The 16,655-nt window shown below is 44.1% G+C and overlaps 1 protein-coding gene across 1 annotated transcript; it reads right to left on the reverse strand.

The window, feature by feature from the left end:
- Positions 1–6,692: 6,692 nt before the first annotated feature.
- si:ch73-62b13.1 (Carbohydrate sulfotransferase 1-like) lies at positions 6,693–15,646 on the reverse strand. Its single transcript, XM_035157203.2, has 3 exons — positions 15,173–15,646; positions 10,078–10,249; positions 6,693–8,455 (listed from the first exon to the last, which is right to left on the reverse strand). Exons 1-3 carry the CDS (start codon positions 15,173–15,175, stop codon positions 7,329–7,331), a joined length of 1,302 nt encoding a protein of 433 aa, XP_035013094.1. The 5' UTR covers positions 15,176–15,646; the 3' UTR covers positions 6,693–7,328.
- Between the last annotated feature and the right edge of the window lie 1,009 nt (positions 15,647–16,655).

Below are 16,655 nucleotides of genomic sequence, written 5' to 3' on the forward strand. Positions count from 1 at the left end.
TTCATCTAAATTGTACAAATGGTTGGTTTTTTTACACTAGAATGGGCCATTTATATTTAAACACTTTATATTTACACCGGGGTCCCCTCTACAGAGGCTGCCATGTTTTTTTACAGTAGCTCAGACTGGACAAACTTAACACCTTTTGAGTTTTTATAACAACTGAAGCTACCACAGGGTTCTCTCTCATGTTGGGAAGGGGAGGGTGAGGTGAGGGGTCCTCAGCTGCAACATGCAACTTCACCACTAGATGTCACTAAATTCTACTCACTCAACCTTTAACCAAGGTGGCTGAGACGTTTCACACAGGCTCCATGCACCTGTACCGTTACTTCAAATAAGCAAGAATCAAATGTTAAGCTGCAACTGGTTTGACTGGGTTTTCACAAATGACAGCTCACTTGACCCAACTCAACTCATTTCATTGTCAATATCTGTTGTCACTCACTTCCGTTGTGGTTGTGTGTTTTACATTAATATACTTGTGTGAGAGGTTTTTGCTAAATTGGGTTTTTGCTAAATTGTATACTGCCCTACAGTTGACATGGTCTGTACTTTCTGCTCCTCTTCATTTACTGGACTGAAACTGTGATGAATTTGCTTTGGCTACTTGTGATTTCCTCTCTAATCTTCACAGACAGTTTCAATTGAAAAAACAGATATTAATGAATAGTCCACTTATTGTGTAGCAGCATCTAATTAGTGTCACTCAGTAGAGCTTTTTCTAGTCCTGATGACCACTCAGAGCTTTTTACAGTACAGCTTTAATTTCAGCCATTCACCCACACAGTCATACAGTGCATCTATGTGTAGCACTTTCTCTAAGAGTTGGGTTAGAGGACAACCGCTCTTTCCCCTGAGCCACAGCCGCCCCAGTAGAGAACATACCTCTGCCCCCCCCCCAAGTTCAATCAAGCTGGAACAAATTTCACACTCTCATAAATATTAGTCCTCTAAACATGCTTGATTTTTTTGATTAAGATCTCTGAATATATTTCTCGAGAAGTTCACAAAATTGTTGAAAACCCTCCAGTTATTTTTCCACCGAATAAATCAATAAAATCGAGTCAGTGGTTTTTGCGTAATCCTGGTTGCAGACAGACCAGCAACAATAAAAACACAACCTTCATATCGGAGGTAATCATGTGTCATCGCGACATTCAGAATGATCCCGTCATGTCATTAAAACCAACCTTGAGCAGCCAGACTCTAAATGGTAACGGAACATATAAACAGGAAAAGGCTGTTTATGTACTGATGCATCTGGCAATTTGAAGATGAAAATATCGAACAATTCCTCTTTAAAACTAGACCTTTGTGGAATATTTTGTTCACTTGTTTACTTACATTATCTAAAATGTTTCCAACAATGTTCAAACCCAGAAATAATCAGCAATTTAGATATGATATGACACAAATAAATATAGTATAAATAAATAGTTTTTAGGGGGTTTCCAATCATGGTGTCGCTGCAGTGTCCTGTACATAGACAATCTAAGAATTTAAGGGGGTTCTCACTGTGGACTAACACAATCAGCCAATCCCGAGGGGGGGCCCCCTCAGCTCTGAGCCCCAGGTTAATGCCAACCTATTGCAGCGCCCCTGCACGGTGCTTTAAATGGATCACTGCAGTAGAAGCTTATTCACTGATATATGAAATTCTTATTATTGAGACTCACTGGTGTCCTTTTAAACTGCAGTGTGTGTGTGTGTGTTTGTGTGTGTGTGTGTGTGTGTGTGTGTGTGTGTGTGTGTGTGTGTGTGTGTGTGTGTGTGTGTGAGTGTGTGTGATACTGCTGACGATGCTAAGTCTGATAGGGGGCCTGCTTGCATTTACCTCGAGGAGCCGTACCCCGTTGCAGCTCCGCCAGCTGGCCTTTTGATGTTTGCCATGAAAGCCCCTTATTAGGATCAGTGGAAAACACAATAAATAATCTGTGAGTGAACTCGCGCTGGAACAAACGCTGGGGAGGGTTGTCATAAAAATGCAAACTTTCACTACAAAAGATATCTCAGCCAATGCCGAAGGAGCTGAAAAAGAAAAAAGGAATACAGGCAAAAATGTTCGGATTCTGTGAACAGAGAAAGACGAGGAGGAAAAGGTGACCGATGAAGAGCCTGGGTGCACGTAGAGGTCTTCTGTGTGTGCAGGGAAATAACAGTATTTGAATGATGGGTGTGACAGAGGCTGATGTCTGCTCAGGGCCAGAGTGGCTCCAATAATAAAGATACTGTGGCTCAAAGTGGTTTCATTCTGTCTTAAACGCTCCTTCATCTCAGCATAAATGATACGTGTGGCTCCCAGTAAGGAGAGTGAAGAATGAAACCTGTGTGTGCCAGTGCCACTGGGATTTTAATGGTTGTGTCAATAGAGAAAAATGAGCTGAGCTTTTTTACGTCAGGAGAGTCTGATGTATTTTCTCATCATTCTGAACACATTTCTATAAAAGATATAGTGAACTGCATATGGTGGGTTTGTGGAAATTACAGCCCTCTGTACCTCGCTGCACTCAAGAGGCTGAGAGAAATGATGAATGTTGTGTGATGTGAGAAACTGTTTTTAAACTCTGCTGTAATTCTGATCAAATAGAAATAGGAACGTCTTCAGACATCAACTGCACTTTTCAACAAGCCGTTATTGAAATTGTCCATGAAGCTAAGAACCAGCAAATCATGATATTTATCTTTAGGGTCAGAGCTGTGATTATATGAGTTTAAGCACAAAGAAAGAATAGAACAAATAAAATCATGAATCCATTAAACCTTGGAAGGCATAGAATTTTGGAACATGACAGCATATATTTAAATAAATGAAAAGTGGAAGTTATATAAAGTATAATCTGGCTACAAGGATCAAATGTTCCATAGGTGAAATTCAAATAAACGAAATAGCAAGTAAAAGGCAATTTGAAAAGATAATGAATTCAATTTTATATATATGTATATAAACTTATGTAATTATGTAAAAACAAGTAATATTTAAGATACAATATATATCAATCATTCATTAAAAACCACTCACTAATCACTATAGATATGTAGGCCTCTATATAGTGAGTTTGCCATTTTGTAGTGCTGAAATCCTATATAACGACTCATTGTTTCCCACAATGCATCCTGAAATCCATCCTATTGTTTTGATTGAGAGACCCCCAGTGGCCGGACATATTGTACGTGGTCAGTTGTCGGTGTATCATGCTCTAACCTTTCTTAAACCAATGCCTTCCTATAACGAAGGTAATTTGCGGAGCTCACACAAGAGCTGAAATTGCTTCTCTGCTGCTGGGTGTCACCTTTGTCCCGCCTCTAACAGCCATATGTACATTATACCCTGAACATACAAGCACACGTATGCTTATATATGCATACATGTACACCGGTGGAAATTGAGTTTGCTCAATGCGCGTGGTTACGTGTGAGCACGACACGGAGGAGGCTCATAATTTGCGGACTTTCTGGCCGCTCGCCCAGAGTAGGACCATAAAGAATCGACAGTGGGATAATGAACCTGGATGACACACCTGCAGCTGGAGGAGCATCTCCAAGGACGTCTCACGGCCTCCTTCGCTCCCACATCTCATTATGACCAACGACTGGTTGGAGCTGGTGATTACAGACGAGCGGCGGGGGGGCCGAGCTGAAGAGGGGAGGGCTCACGACGTGACCGAGCTGATTCAAGTGACACCGACGATTGGAAGGTCAAGAGGGTGATTATCAAAATACTGTTGGAAGCTGGTTCACACACATCTGTGCTGCTTGATGTTTGTGACGGCGAAGCTGTGACATGCATCTGAAACTGTAACAGGTAATTACAGTCTGTGACATGGGTGAAAGGAAACAGGTGTGGAGTTTTGTTCTTCAGCTATTGAATGGATGGATACAGAGATTCAGGGATAGATGGATAGATGCTGAGATGGATGAATGGATGCATGGAGGGATGAATGCAGGGATGGATGGATGCATGATTTATGAACGGATGGATGGATGGATGGATGGATTCAGACATTCAGGGATGAATGGATAGATGCAGAGCTGGATAGATGCAGAGATGGATGGATGGATGGATTATTTGTATCATCTTATCTGAGTAGTATTATCTTTGGGTTACAGTTGCAGTCAACACCACTCAAATTGAAGTGTTGCTGAAGTGTCCTTGGGCAACACACTGAGCTTGAAGTGTCCTAGTGGTGTATAATAGTGTTGTATGAATGTTTATGTAAATGAGTGAATGTGATTTGTACTTGAAAGCACTTATGGTGATATAAAGATAATTAAACTCAGATAAATTGATAAAAATGATATGCATCCATTCAACCATCCATCATCCCTGCATCCATCCATCCATGTAAATTCAGGACAAAAATACATAGAAATACAGTGGGAGTCATCACTTTCACAGACACAGCAGGAAGGAGAAAGTCACAGTGCCACGTCCCAGGAGCTGTCAGTGTGACAGATGTCTGCGTGTCCACTCTCCACATGACCGCAAACCATTTGCAGAATAAAAAGGCTTATTTTCACCTTTTAACATGTCGGGCTGAGGACGTTTCATTCATGTGTGTGTGATACTCTCACTCTCCTCTTCTCATCCCGTCTGATTTGAATGTCAGGACAGAACAGTATGGAAAACCAGGAGTACATCTGCAGTTATATGGGTCTTCATGGAATAAAAATCGTGAATAGATTATATACCACCACCAAGGCCCAACAGTCCCCTTATGAAACCACATTTAAATTCACTAAAGCTGGACTTTTATTTGGATCTGCACCAAATTTTCACACACTCATAAATATCGGCTTCCTCAAAATGTTTGATCCATGAATTATTCTCTTAGTGAAAATACTGAAAAACGCGTTCTCAATTTGCAACGTGAAAGAAAGTGAAACAATATTCCTGTATCTGCCCCCTGATCCCGATCCTCACTAAAATGTAAAGGGTTCCTCTCTGACCCATACAGCACCCGGGCTCCAGGTTTCTGTGGATGACACAGTGACTGGGCGGATTAGTCACGGTGTCATCCTGCTAATAAACAATCAAAATACGCACATATTGAATCATCGGTTTCACTGAGTGTCTTCAGACGATGTGAACGCTGGTTAACAAGCTGAGTCCAAATGTAACCAAGCACAGTGGTTGAATTGTTGAAAGAGCTGGCTGAATGCTTGAATATTTAAAAATTGAAATAAAATAAAAGTGAATGAGTTATGTGTGGTGTCAGTGGAGGGGTACTTGAGTTCATCTGCCTGGAGTGTTGAACACATTGAACAAAAGCAGGTTGGGAACCATTGGTGTAGATTAACGGTTCTATTTTGCATTTTCCAATATCAGCATGCGCCCCATATTTGTTACGAGTATTTATAGGACCTACTGTAAATTTGTCAGCACAGTTAAGGAGACAGAAAGGAGTTGCCGGTATTGAGTCTGGAGAAATGGGTAATTAGCCGACAGCTGACTCAGGCCACTCGCAGCTTTGGGTGTCAGGGTGGGGATGGAAAAACCGATGAAGCACATCTCCTCGGGTGTCATAAAGCTTTGCTTTATGGCCAGTTTGTGTAGCCGCGCAGATTAAGTTCAAAGAAAGACGGCCACTCTTTTCTCCATGCATCTTAAATCCTGTTTCTCCTCCGCTGGATGTGTAGATCAATTCTTTGGGCTTTGCTGAGATATCCCTGGTGTCAGCAGCTATAGGGCAGCTACAAGAAGGTTGTTTTGTGGTGGTGGAGTGTGTGTGTGTCTGTGTGTGTCTAAAAATAAATTTTATAGGGACAATTTCCCCTCATATTTAACAGTGCTCCCAGAGCAGCATGACCGTTCCACCCTCCCTCACTGTGGACCGGCTTTCTTTGCAGGGGTGAGAATGAAAGCTCACAGCTCCCAGTGGACTCCAGCTGAAGCCTCCATAGGAAGAAGCAACACTCGCAGTTGAAAAGCAAGAAAATCACAGTCAATCAGAGGTTTGGCTGCGATTCATGCGAGGAGCTCTTCCTCAGAAACTACTTTCAGCATTTATCTCAAGAGAACAGCTCCGCGTGGAAGTAAATGGGCTGGTGTCTGGAGATGGCATGCTTCCTTTCTCTGTTTAGACACAAAGAGCAATTTCAAATGGGGGAAATAGCAGAAAATGTGCAGCTGTCTAATCTGCGACTATACTTCACCGCAGACAGCTGGTGCCGCCGAATGATCCTGGTGTTTTTGAAGGTGCACAATCAACGGAGAATGAAACGCAGCATGTGCAGCTCGTGTTCTCCTGAGTCAGAAACATATCTGTTACTGCAGGAACATCAGCACCACTGAAATCTGGCTTTAAAAAGCAACGACTGAACCGAGCACGCACGGTTTAAAGCATAAGAGACAATGATTTTGTACCATGAGCCTCTGTTTTCAGCACTAAAGCTCATTCACTTATCCACTTTCCTCTGAGGATTAAAGAAATGAAAGAACACATCAAACAAAACTGGTTGCAACACGACTTCAGCAGAGCGATGGATATATATTACTTATAAATTATTTATTTTTTAAAAAGTCTAAGAAATATGAACCGTACACTGACAAAAATGCCCAAATATATCCAGCACCTGACATGTGCACATTTGCATTCTGACAGTTACACAGTATTTACAGTATTTAAATATTTACAGTAAAGGATAAAAAAAAACTCATACAGATATTTTCTCATATTTTCAACATCCTCACATAGAAAACACAGCTGCTCTGAGGGAGATTGCACCAGGAAACATATTCTACCTACGACATGTGACATTTTAATCCTCTACCAGAATGCATTAGAGACACTCGGAAGCCAAGGCCTATACTTTCTTCTTCTTTTATTAACAAATAAATCCCCCCTTTGCTTCCTGTGTGTCTCACCTTCAGGAACATTACGCTTTGTCTGGATAAAGGTCAGATTTGCTCTGAAATAGTACAGAGACTCTTGTGTGTGTGTGTGTGTGTGTTGTGTGTGTGTGTGTGTGTGTGTGTGTGTGTGTGTGTGTGTGTGTGTGTGTGTGTGTGAAAAACCACACTATATAAACGAGATCCTAATAATGTTTTCAATCAAAACATACAGCAGTATACTGTTGACTTTATTCTGAATCAGCACCACACACAATTGAAATTTGGCACTTTTAATATCTTCAGCAAAACCATAATAAGCGAATAAACGTTCATTCTATCGGCAAAGTGCAGAAGGAAAATGAATGAATAAGTCAAATGAATAAATCAAATAAATACATAAATAAATAAATAGAATAAAGGAATAAACACATAAACGGAATGATAAATAAATAAATGAGCGTATAACATTTTTGTAAACCTTTAACCACATCCATCATGTGACTGGGTGAAAAGTCCTGTGCTCCACTAAACTGTGGGACAAGTTTCTGAGCTCTGCTAAGGAGTGAACCCGCCTGTATCCCAGCAGGGCCAGGGTGTCGTTGCACAGATTCTGCACGGTCCTCACGATGTCGAAGCCGAGCCGCAGCCTCCAGCTCTCCGCTGTGGCTCTGGAGTCTCTGGCGGTGGAGTACCTGTAGCTCCAGTCGGACGGGGAGGACACGTTGCTGTTGGTGTTCCTTGCAATCCACATGTTCACCCTGTCCTCCATCTCCAGCCCCGCGAACCTGTAGATCTCTGTGGCCTTGTCCTTTGGTCTGAACGCCAGGTCCTCGTACCGCACCAGTAAGTAGCGTCCCCGCAGCCACGCCGGTCTCTGCAGGCCTGTTTCTGCAGAGGCAACCATGTCCTTGCAGGTGCTGGTGATCTGCGACAGGTCCACGTATCGAGGTTGCCGTCCGGTCGCGTTCCATATTTTCCAAGCGCGGAACTGATCTGAAAACGCCATCATGCGGGAGGCGAGGATGGCTCTGGGGTCCCGCACCAGGTGGATTATCTTCAGGTCCAGGCGTGGATCTTCAGTCAGGGTCCGCAGATCCCCCACCTCAGGGACCCGCACAGTCTTTATGGCTACGTGTCCTCTTGACAGACACGACATTGAAGCTAAAGTGAGGTTTAAGGCCCCACACTTCTTGGGACACCAGGTTTCATCAGGCGCCTCAGGGGCCCCCGCATCTCCTGCTTCCAGGCACACGGGAGGAGAACAGAGGGCGTGGCTGGAGCTTCGGCGGAAGAAGAGGCTTGTGACGTGGTCCTGGGGCTCTGGGCGGATGTAATTCTCCATGAAGTGAAGGTCGCAGGTGTAGAGATTGAGGAGGAGGTCCCTGTACGCTCCCAGCAGGGACCGGCGGTCCAGGGTGCGACGCAGCCTGCTGCTGGAATTAGTGAAGGCCTGCTGGACGTGGTAGAGAGGCTCGAACACGTAGAAAACCCCCGGGTGCTGGTTGAGGAGCTGGCCAGTGAAGGAGGAGCCGCTGCGCGTGGTGGCAAACAGAAGGATGTGTTTCCGAGGCAACGCCACGGGAATCCAACTGTCGTCACACAGCGCTCTCCATCTGGAGTCTGGAAGAAGGAAAAGAAAGTTTACATGTTGGACTCAAACTGATGCCAGATATATCCTGTTTTGTCACAATAAGCAAAAGGCACATGCACAGCCAGCTTTTTAAAACACATTTGACCTGTTTTCCATTTTTAAGTTCTGTTAAAAGTCGAGTTATTCCATCTGATACAAGTGAAAGAAAGTCCTGTTTTCTGTCATGACTTCAGGAGAAAGTAAACTCCTGAATCAAGCCAATAAGGTTTGAATTATTCAGAGGGTAAACACGCATGAGTAAGTTGCTTGTCTGCTGGTGGTTATCGGGGGGGTTTATGAAATGGAGGATCTCTAAATATAGTGCAAATAGCTAACGTGTAATTACTGCTGATGAGGAGTTGATTGCAAAGGGGATGTTGCTTTTGTACACGGGAGCCCGGCGCCGGCGAAGCTGCAGCTGTGCTATGAGAGGGGATTAATGGAGATAAATTGGAGGGTAATTGTAAAACGGATCACACATATTTCATTTCTCCGTCCTCGCCACTTCTTGGGAATTCCCTCATTTAATGCTCCGCTTTACTTTTTTCTCCCCGTTCAGCCACAGCGTGCTGCCGCCGCTCGATTCTTGTCTTTGTTTCTGTCAGTAATGATTTTTCTTAGCTAATATTACAAATCAAGTGATGAGTGTCTGTGTGCGCCCTCTGCCGGTGCTGAAGAGCTATAGTTTGTTGTCCTATTTTTATAAAAGAGAATGGTTTTTCAGTTTGAGAGCAGGACTTATTGACTTCATCCTCAGATTGGGTAATGCTTTCACTCAAAACCCTGTGCTTGCACTCAAATAGCCCCTGCTTGTGCTTAGATGTCCTGCCTTCAGCTCTTGTCCTCGCGCTCAAGCTGCTTCTGTTCACACTTGGAACGTCCACTCCTGTACGTGTGGTTACTTTAAGCCGGTTCATGCAGCTTTATTAGCTTTATTATAACACCGGCTTCCCTTTGATGTGCTTGAAGAAAAGAAAACAAACGACACCTTCATGGAGCAGGAATCCAGTAGATCCCTGGTAAACAATGAGCGGAAAAGTTAAGGATCTCAAGTTTTTTTACGTTACAGGAACAAACAAGATAAATGCCAACCTGTTTCTTTCCCTCTATATCTTATGAAACAGCATGTGAAATTGCATGTGTTTTCTCAATTTGCAGTGCGTCAACGGTGAAAGTAGCCAAAACAAGGGCGGGGCAAGTTCATTCATCATCCAACAGCAGAAGGAAACATCAGAAGGCAGAGGATAAATGCAAGTGCAGACATTTCAAACGCACACGGAATCAGAGTAAGCACGAGGAGCAGAGCTGCAGCTGAGCACAAGCAGGGGGTTATTTGAGTGCAAGGGCAGGGTTTTGAGTGAGAGCATTACCAAATCCTGAGGTGAGATCAATAAGTCCTGCTCTGACTACTGAGGGGGCACACTCTTGAATAAAGATAGGTTAAGAAAAATCCATGAAGAACTAAATTCTGTAACAAAACAAGTGGATTTTTCATTATTTATATCATCTTTGCATTAAACATGAGTGCCCATATATCCATAGCTGCAGCACTACATGCTCTCTTGTTGCGAGGCAGTACAGCGTGTGGGATAATCCGGTGTTTGGAGTGTACCTCTGAGATGTCTGGTCTGACAGCGGTAAGCTCCCTGGCAGGGTCCAGACAGCGAGTCCCTCAGCGTGCGGATGGCCGTGTACTGGACCCCCAGAGAGGCGCACACCAGCAGCAGCACCGTCTTCCAGGAACACTCCATCCTGCGCCCCCCTCTGGCTCTACATCCTTCACGCTGCCAGGAAGGCACAGAGACACACTATGAGATTTCATTTGAATGCTTTTTTTTTCCAGATTCATACAAGTGCAGCTTCCAATCGTCTAACGCCTGCAGCCCGATACTGAAATCCAATGAGAAGCTCCTACTGGAGCCGTTAGGATTTTTGCTCTTGGCTGCGTCAACAGCTGAAAGTGAAGTACTTGTCGTTGACTTCTTCCATCGACATTCAACAACTTTGTCCTTCAATTTGTGTGGCAGCATTTTCTTGTGAAGTCAAATAGTAATTTGAGAGAATACAGGAAATAGTTCATAATTTGCTTTATCGCCGAGAGTTAGATGGAAAGAATCATGCCACTCTCATCCAAGTGGCAACTCAACATGACGTCACCCACTTGTTGGTGAGCTGCTGTTTTAAGTCTTGAGTTCTGCATGTTTCCAGCGCCATCTTGTTTTTTTTTAAAAACTGAAGTAACCATATTTGGAGGAGCGGGGGGAGGAGCCTGACTGAGAGCTCAAGGACACTGCACGCCCACCTACACCTGCGACCTGCACCCATTGGACGGTACTACCTGTCAATCACACATTATCCATGCCTTCTACAGGGAGGTCCACAGATTATAATCAGACACTCAGTGTATAGTGCAATATTACAACTCATGTGCAAAAGCACCTTTCACATGCAATTTGTGTAACATGACTGTTTTTGTTCATCATCGCATTAATTCAATATCATGTGCAATATCCAATAATACTTTACTCCTTTATCATTTCATCTCTATTTACTGCCACTCTAGTTAGTATCTTATTCTTATTTCTATTGATTTCTACGAATAGGCACTGGTTCTGCATTACTCTGTATACACTTAATTTAATTGAATTAACATTACACTTGTACTTTTAATTTTATCTTTATCTTCACTTGTATTTTACTTCATATTGTTCTTTACTGTAACCTTGGAGCAAGCAGGCACAATAATTTCCTTCTGGATAAATAAAAATAAGTCTTATTTTATCTTACTATCATATCACCAATCATATCTGAAGCACTTTGAACTACATAACCTACATGAAAGGTGCTATATAAATAACGTTTTATATAAGTTTTAAAGGTTGATTGATTGATTTATTGGCGATCTGTTCCGTCCTGTTTGTGCTAAAATAAGCGACGTGGATTAGTATTTAGCACAGCAACATGTCAGACTCTTCCTTAAACATATACACTCTTTCATAACAAAATACAGACTCCAGGAAAGGTTGCTCTTTTTGCAAGGAGAGTAAACAGACAACACCGTTTGATATTTCTAACATGAGGAGCTTAAATTCTCTGAATAAAGAGTTTGAAGGTTTGGGATGTTTGTCCCTAAAGAAGAATGGCAGAAGTAATGTCCCCATCTACAGTAGCTCCACTAGTCAGGACACCGCGCTCGCACACAGTTGCATAATTGCATTTCATTTTTGCTTTCCTTTCTTCTGGGTAATTAGCCTCTAGCAGAGAGCTGCATACCCAGATAAATATAGATGTCTTCACATAGATGAGCACCAAAGTTTCCTCTGTTCACTTCGGAGTTCTTTGCCACTGGGCATGAGAGGGAAATGTGATTCTAGTAATAATGGATTTAGAGGGGGGAAAAATAGGTGCTGCCACGCATTTGTCCCTATTCGCCAAACTGATGGACTGTAATCACATGAGATCCCCGGGCGCAGACCGTCTGTCCATCACTCAAAGTGGCTGCACCGAGGCAATCACCATCAAAACCACAGGTAAATATACATCACGTTACTGACAAAAATAAATATCGCCTTCCTGTTTGCTTCCTCACCCTCTTTCTGTCACTCTGCCTCGCTCCAGTCGGCGTCTTGTTCATTAATGATGTCTATGTGTCCCTGGCATCACACTGAGCTCAGATCAGCTTTTGATGTTCCATTAATCACTAACGGTACAACACCAAAGACGTTTACTCCACGGGTGAGAGAGGAGAGGGAGTTGGGCTGACATCATGAGCCATTCTGTTTGAGTGTGGCTGAAACACCGATCACATAATGAACTCATCGGGGGGGGGGACACAAACTTTGTGTGTTAAGATTGGTGGTTTCAGGCAGGATGACAAAAACGAGGACATTGAACTGTTTGTGTTTCGATTCAGAGACTCTTTAAAAGCTGCTTGATCTGCATGTGCGGCTGTTGAAGGACACAAGAGACAAAAAGAAAAGGCAGAGAAATGTTAGCGTGACTGACAGCAGAGAATAATAAACTCTGACCGAGCTTCTTATCACGACAGAGAACTAGACTGTCACTCAGTCGAGCTCATAACCCGGCCAAAGCCCAACAGTCGCCTTCAATTCATTCAAGCTGCAGCAACACTTTCACACACTTATAGATATCAGTTCCCTACATGTGCCTGATTTATTTCATCAAGATCCATAAATTATTACTTGTTGAAAAGGATTTGAGGTTGCATTCACACGATTACGTTTTTGAACTTGGCAGACATACACACATACATATCACGTGACCACTCACAAACACTGGGCATGCGCCTGCCGGTGAGCACAGGTGACATTTGGTTGCCAGTTGCAGAAAAAGCTAAAGGGCTAAAAAAAAACAAGAAGCAGCAATGACGTAAAGTAAAATCCTGAGTCATCGTCGCTTGTTATTGATTGTCTCTGTTGGATCAGCCGAGGTTGATGCCGGTGTTTTTTCCCGGGAAGAGGGTCATGTGAAAGAGAACCTGATGAATCAGCGAAGGCTATGTCGTGACGGAAAAGACAGATGAAAGTGTCTTCGTCTCAAAATATCTCAGTTTCTGCCCGTCCACTAAAATACAGCCCTGAACCTTTTCAAACTAAAACGGGGCCAGCAGTGTTTCCAAGAAGTGAAGACGTCAGGCGTAAATCCGTGGAAGTGTTGATGTGTTTCCAAACTAAATCACAGAGGATGTAGCCTGATGTAGCTCCACACAGCTGGCTGACCAAGACACATCACATGATTCCTCAGCCACAGGTTTTGTTTTCCTTTCCAGTCGTGATCAGAAAGCTCTGCTGTGCACACTGCCGCCCTCTGGAGAATGGAAACAGATGCTTCAATGGATTAAACCAATTTGATTTGCAAGTCCTCCTTTGTCTCTGGCTCATAAGTCGTCCCCGCACCGGGACTCACAGCAGGAGTGAAACCCACTATGTCAACAGCTGGAAGGGGACTGCGGGCTTCAGATGGCCTCAGCTTTTGGATCCCTCAAACAATAACAGCGCTTAGAGGGGATAAAAGCCTCGGGGACAGGATCAAGAGAAGATTACGCTGTGCGGTGCATGCTCCTCTGGAAGGTTTGAGTTGTAAATTCAGCGAGCACAGGAATCGCTGCTGCTGCGATAAGACAGCTAGCAGCAAAAATATTGGAGGTAATGACATTTGTGCAGGGTGCAGGAAAGGCAATTGCCTCAGTGGAAAAGAAAGGCAACAAATGAAGTTAGAAGTTAGTGATGAGAGAGGGACTGAGGGATTTGGGATGGAAGTGACTGAGGGATGTGACAGAGCCAAACATTTTTCTATTAAGACACCTCGGCGTGTTCGCTGATCCTCGGAGGGAAGCTGTTTGTTGGCAAAGTCTGATGATGAATCCTGCAAAAACACAAAGAGTTGAGCAACAGTAGCAACGGGAGGAGTCTTCTGTCCTCGCTTCTCTTTCTCTCTCTAAACCAACACACACAGACACACAGACACACACACACACACACACACACACACACACACACACACACACACACACACACACACACACACACACACACACACAACACACACAGTGCCACAGGCTGAGAGCAGAGCAGCAGAGCGCTGCAGCGTGCAGAGGAGCTGCATCTGACCCCGGGCTACACGAGGAGCTCCTATGATAGCGGAGAAGATGAATCTTGTCCTACATGATTCCTCCAGCACACACAAACACACACAAACAAACACACACTCACACACACAAACACACACACACACAGCCCTGAGAGCAGAGGAAGGAAAAATGAAGAGACGGGTCAATGCTTCACCCTAACTGATCTGATCTTGTCCATTGGAGAATATATTAATTTTTACAGGATTGCGACTGTGAGTTTTGTTCTAACTGTTTAGTTAAGTAACACGGAGCACACACACACTCACACACACACTCACACGAACAGTTGTGTCTCCATGACATCAGGACATTACATTGATTTCCTGGAGACAGCCTTAATCACCGTCCCCAGCCCTAACCCCTACCCTTGCCCTTAACCTAAACCAAGTCTAAACCTAATCTAAACCTACACATAACCTTAAAACATGTCTTCACCTTAAACTGTAATGATTTACATTATGGGGACTTGCTTTTTGTCTCCATAATGTGACAATGTATACAGATTTAGATCCACACAACATGAGTAATACCTGGACCACACACACACACACACACACACAGAGAGAGACACACAGTTGTTTAAGTCTAAAATGAAAGATTAATGAATTGGAAAAAATGATGCAAAGTGAAGTGATGATGAAATTCAGGTATAATATGTTCATATGGGCTGTAGAAGGTGTATGAGTGAGGGAGCTGCAACTTTTGAGCAGGTCACGGTTATACAGAGAAAACATGTGTAACTAAAACCATTGATAATAACGCAGCAATGATTGGATACTAATATAAAAACAACCCTTTTCTATGAGATTCTAATTGAATGAACACCTGCTGTGTGGTTTTAATTCATGCGTTATAAGGATGAAATAAACTCTAATAGAAAACTGAGTCCATGTAGTACGTGCAGGTTTAGAGACTCTATAAGTCGCTATAAAGAGAAATAACTGGTATATTGACAGACGCCTCTTCGTTAGATCTCACTTCAGTTCAGCTGCGACTCGCTGCGCGTAAAAAACGTAAATCAAGATGATAATAATAATAAAGGGAAATCCTGCCTCACCATCAACGCTGTCCATCAGCTGCAGGGTTGCTCCGGCGGCTCCGCTCCTCCAGCCTGCATGTGTAAAAGTTTGCGAGCGTGTGTGTGCGTCGGCGAGGCGGAGGGATCCGTGCTCTCAGGGCTGGAGATGCGCCATGGATGGAGCGAGGCGAGAGGCTGAGTGAGGATGAGGCATCAGCCCTCCTGAGACCACACAGGCTACTGGAGCCCACACTCCAGATTGGATGCGAGATTGGCTCGCCGTGCGTTACGCGTTCGTGCCGCAGGGGGTACGTGTTTTTTTACGTCTTGGTAATGCATGTGATCTGCACGGGCAGTAAATAAAACCAGGACCTACATTTCTGTTGCCGTCACTTATTTGATTTGCTTGCAGACGCGGGAGAGGAGCCGAGCGATGCCCCGTGATTCATGCGGGCGGGTGTCACCAGCTCCATCCAGGCATCAACAATCATCTCAGCATCCCACCACGAGCCACCAGCCTCCTCCTCTGTCACTGTCCCTGCAGGGAGTCTCTCCATATACCTTCAAATGGGGCTCCGCACACACACACACACACACACACACACACACATGCACAACACAACCACACACCTGTCCCCTGAGATTACAGCAACACACACACTGACCTCTACCTCTGCTCATTCCACAGAGGATGGCTGCTGTCACCCCTTCCTTGCAGATGACTCCCCCAGTGAGGAGGGATGTGTGCCATATCATTGCCCCCTCGGGGGTTACCGTGGGGTCAGTTTTACCCACTGACAGCTGCATTACTCCTGGGAATGGGAACGGAATTTACCCCCAGCCACCCACCCACCCACTGAGGCAGAGTGACGCCGGCTAAAAGAGTGTCCTCACTGAGATTCACATGAGAGATTGGTGAAATAATGTGGCGGCAGCAGCTCATCCAACAGCAGAAATGAGACCTGAGATGCTGCCATAAAGCCCCAGTGTGGCATTGGTCGTCCCAGCTAGCTAAAACCTCTTTCGCACCAAAATTAGCGGGTATACGCAAGATTTTTCCTTCAGGAGTAAACCCGCTAAAAAAGGCAGTTGACCCCATGAACACCCACTAACATCTGGCTTTTGTCTGCAATGTGAATGGACTTGATTGGCGACTCGGCAGCAGACAGGGGGTTTTAAAGGAGCAGTGATGGAAACGTGATACCCAGGTGAACTTGCTCATCTTGATAGCGAGGTCGAGAGAGCGCCTCAGATGTTGGTGCGTTCGTGATGTCGAACATAATCCACCTGGGGCAAAAAGACAGAAAGGTAAACTGCTGCAGTGAAAATTCAGTTAATTTACCTTTTTAAAGCAGTTTTACCTACGTTTAAATAACCTGTGTATACTCTCTAATTTTGGGTGTAAGAGGTAGAGAAGCTCTCTCACCTTCTGTCTCGTGAATGTTGCGTCTTGCACGATACAAAACAAAAATTGCATTTGTTTTCCAAGATGTAAAAAAACAATAAAGACACAAACATTTGT

Source organism: Hippoglossus stenolepis, chromosome 5 (genome assembly GCF_022539355.2).
Source record: "Hippoglossus stenolepis isolate QCI-W04-F060 chromosome 5, HSTE1.2, whole genome shotgun sequence".
Lineage (NCBI taxonomy): Eukaryota > Metazoa > Chordata > Actinopteri > Pleuronectiformes > Pleuronectidae > Hippoglossus > Hippoglossus stenolepis.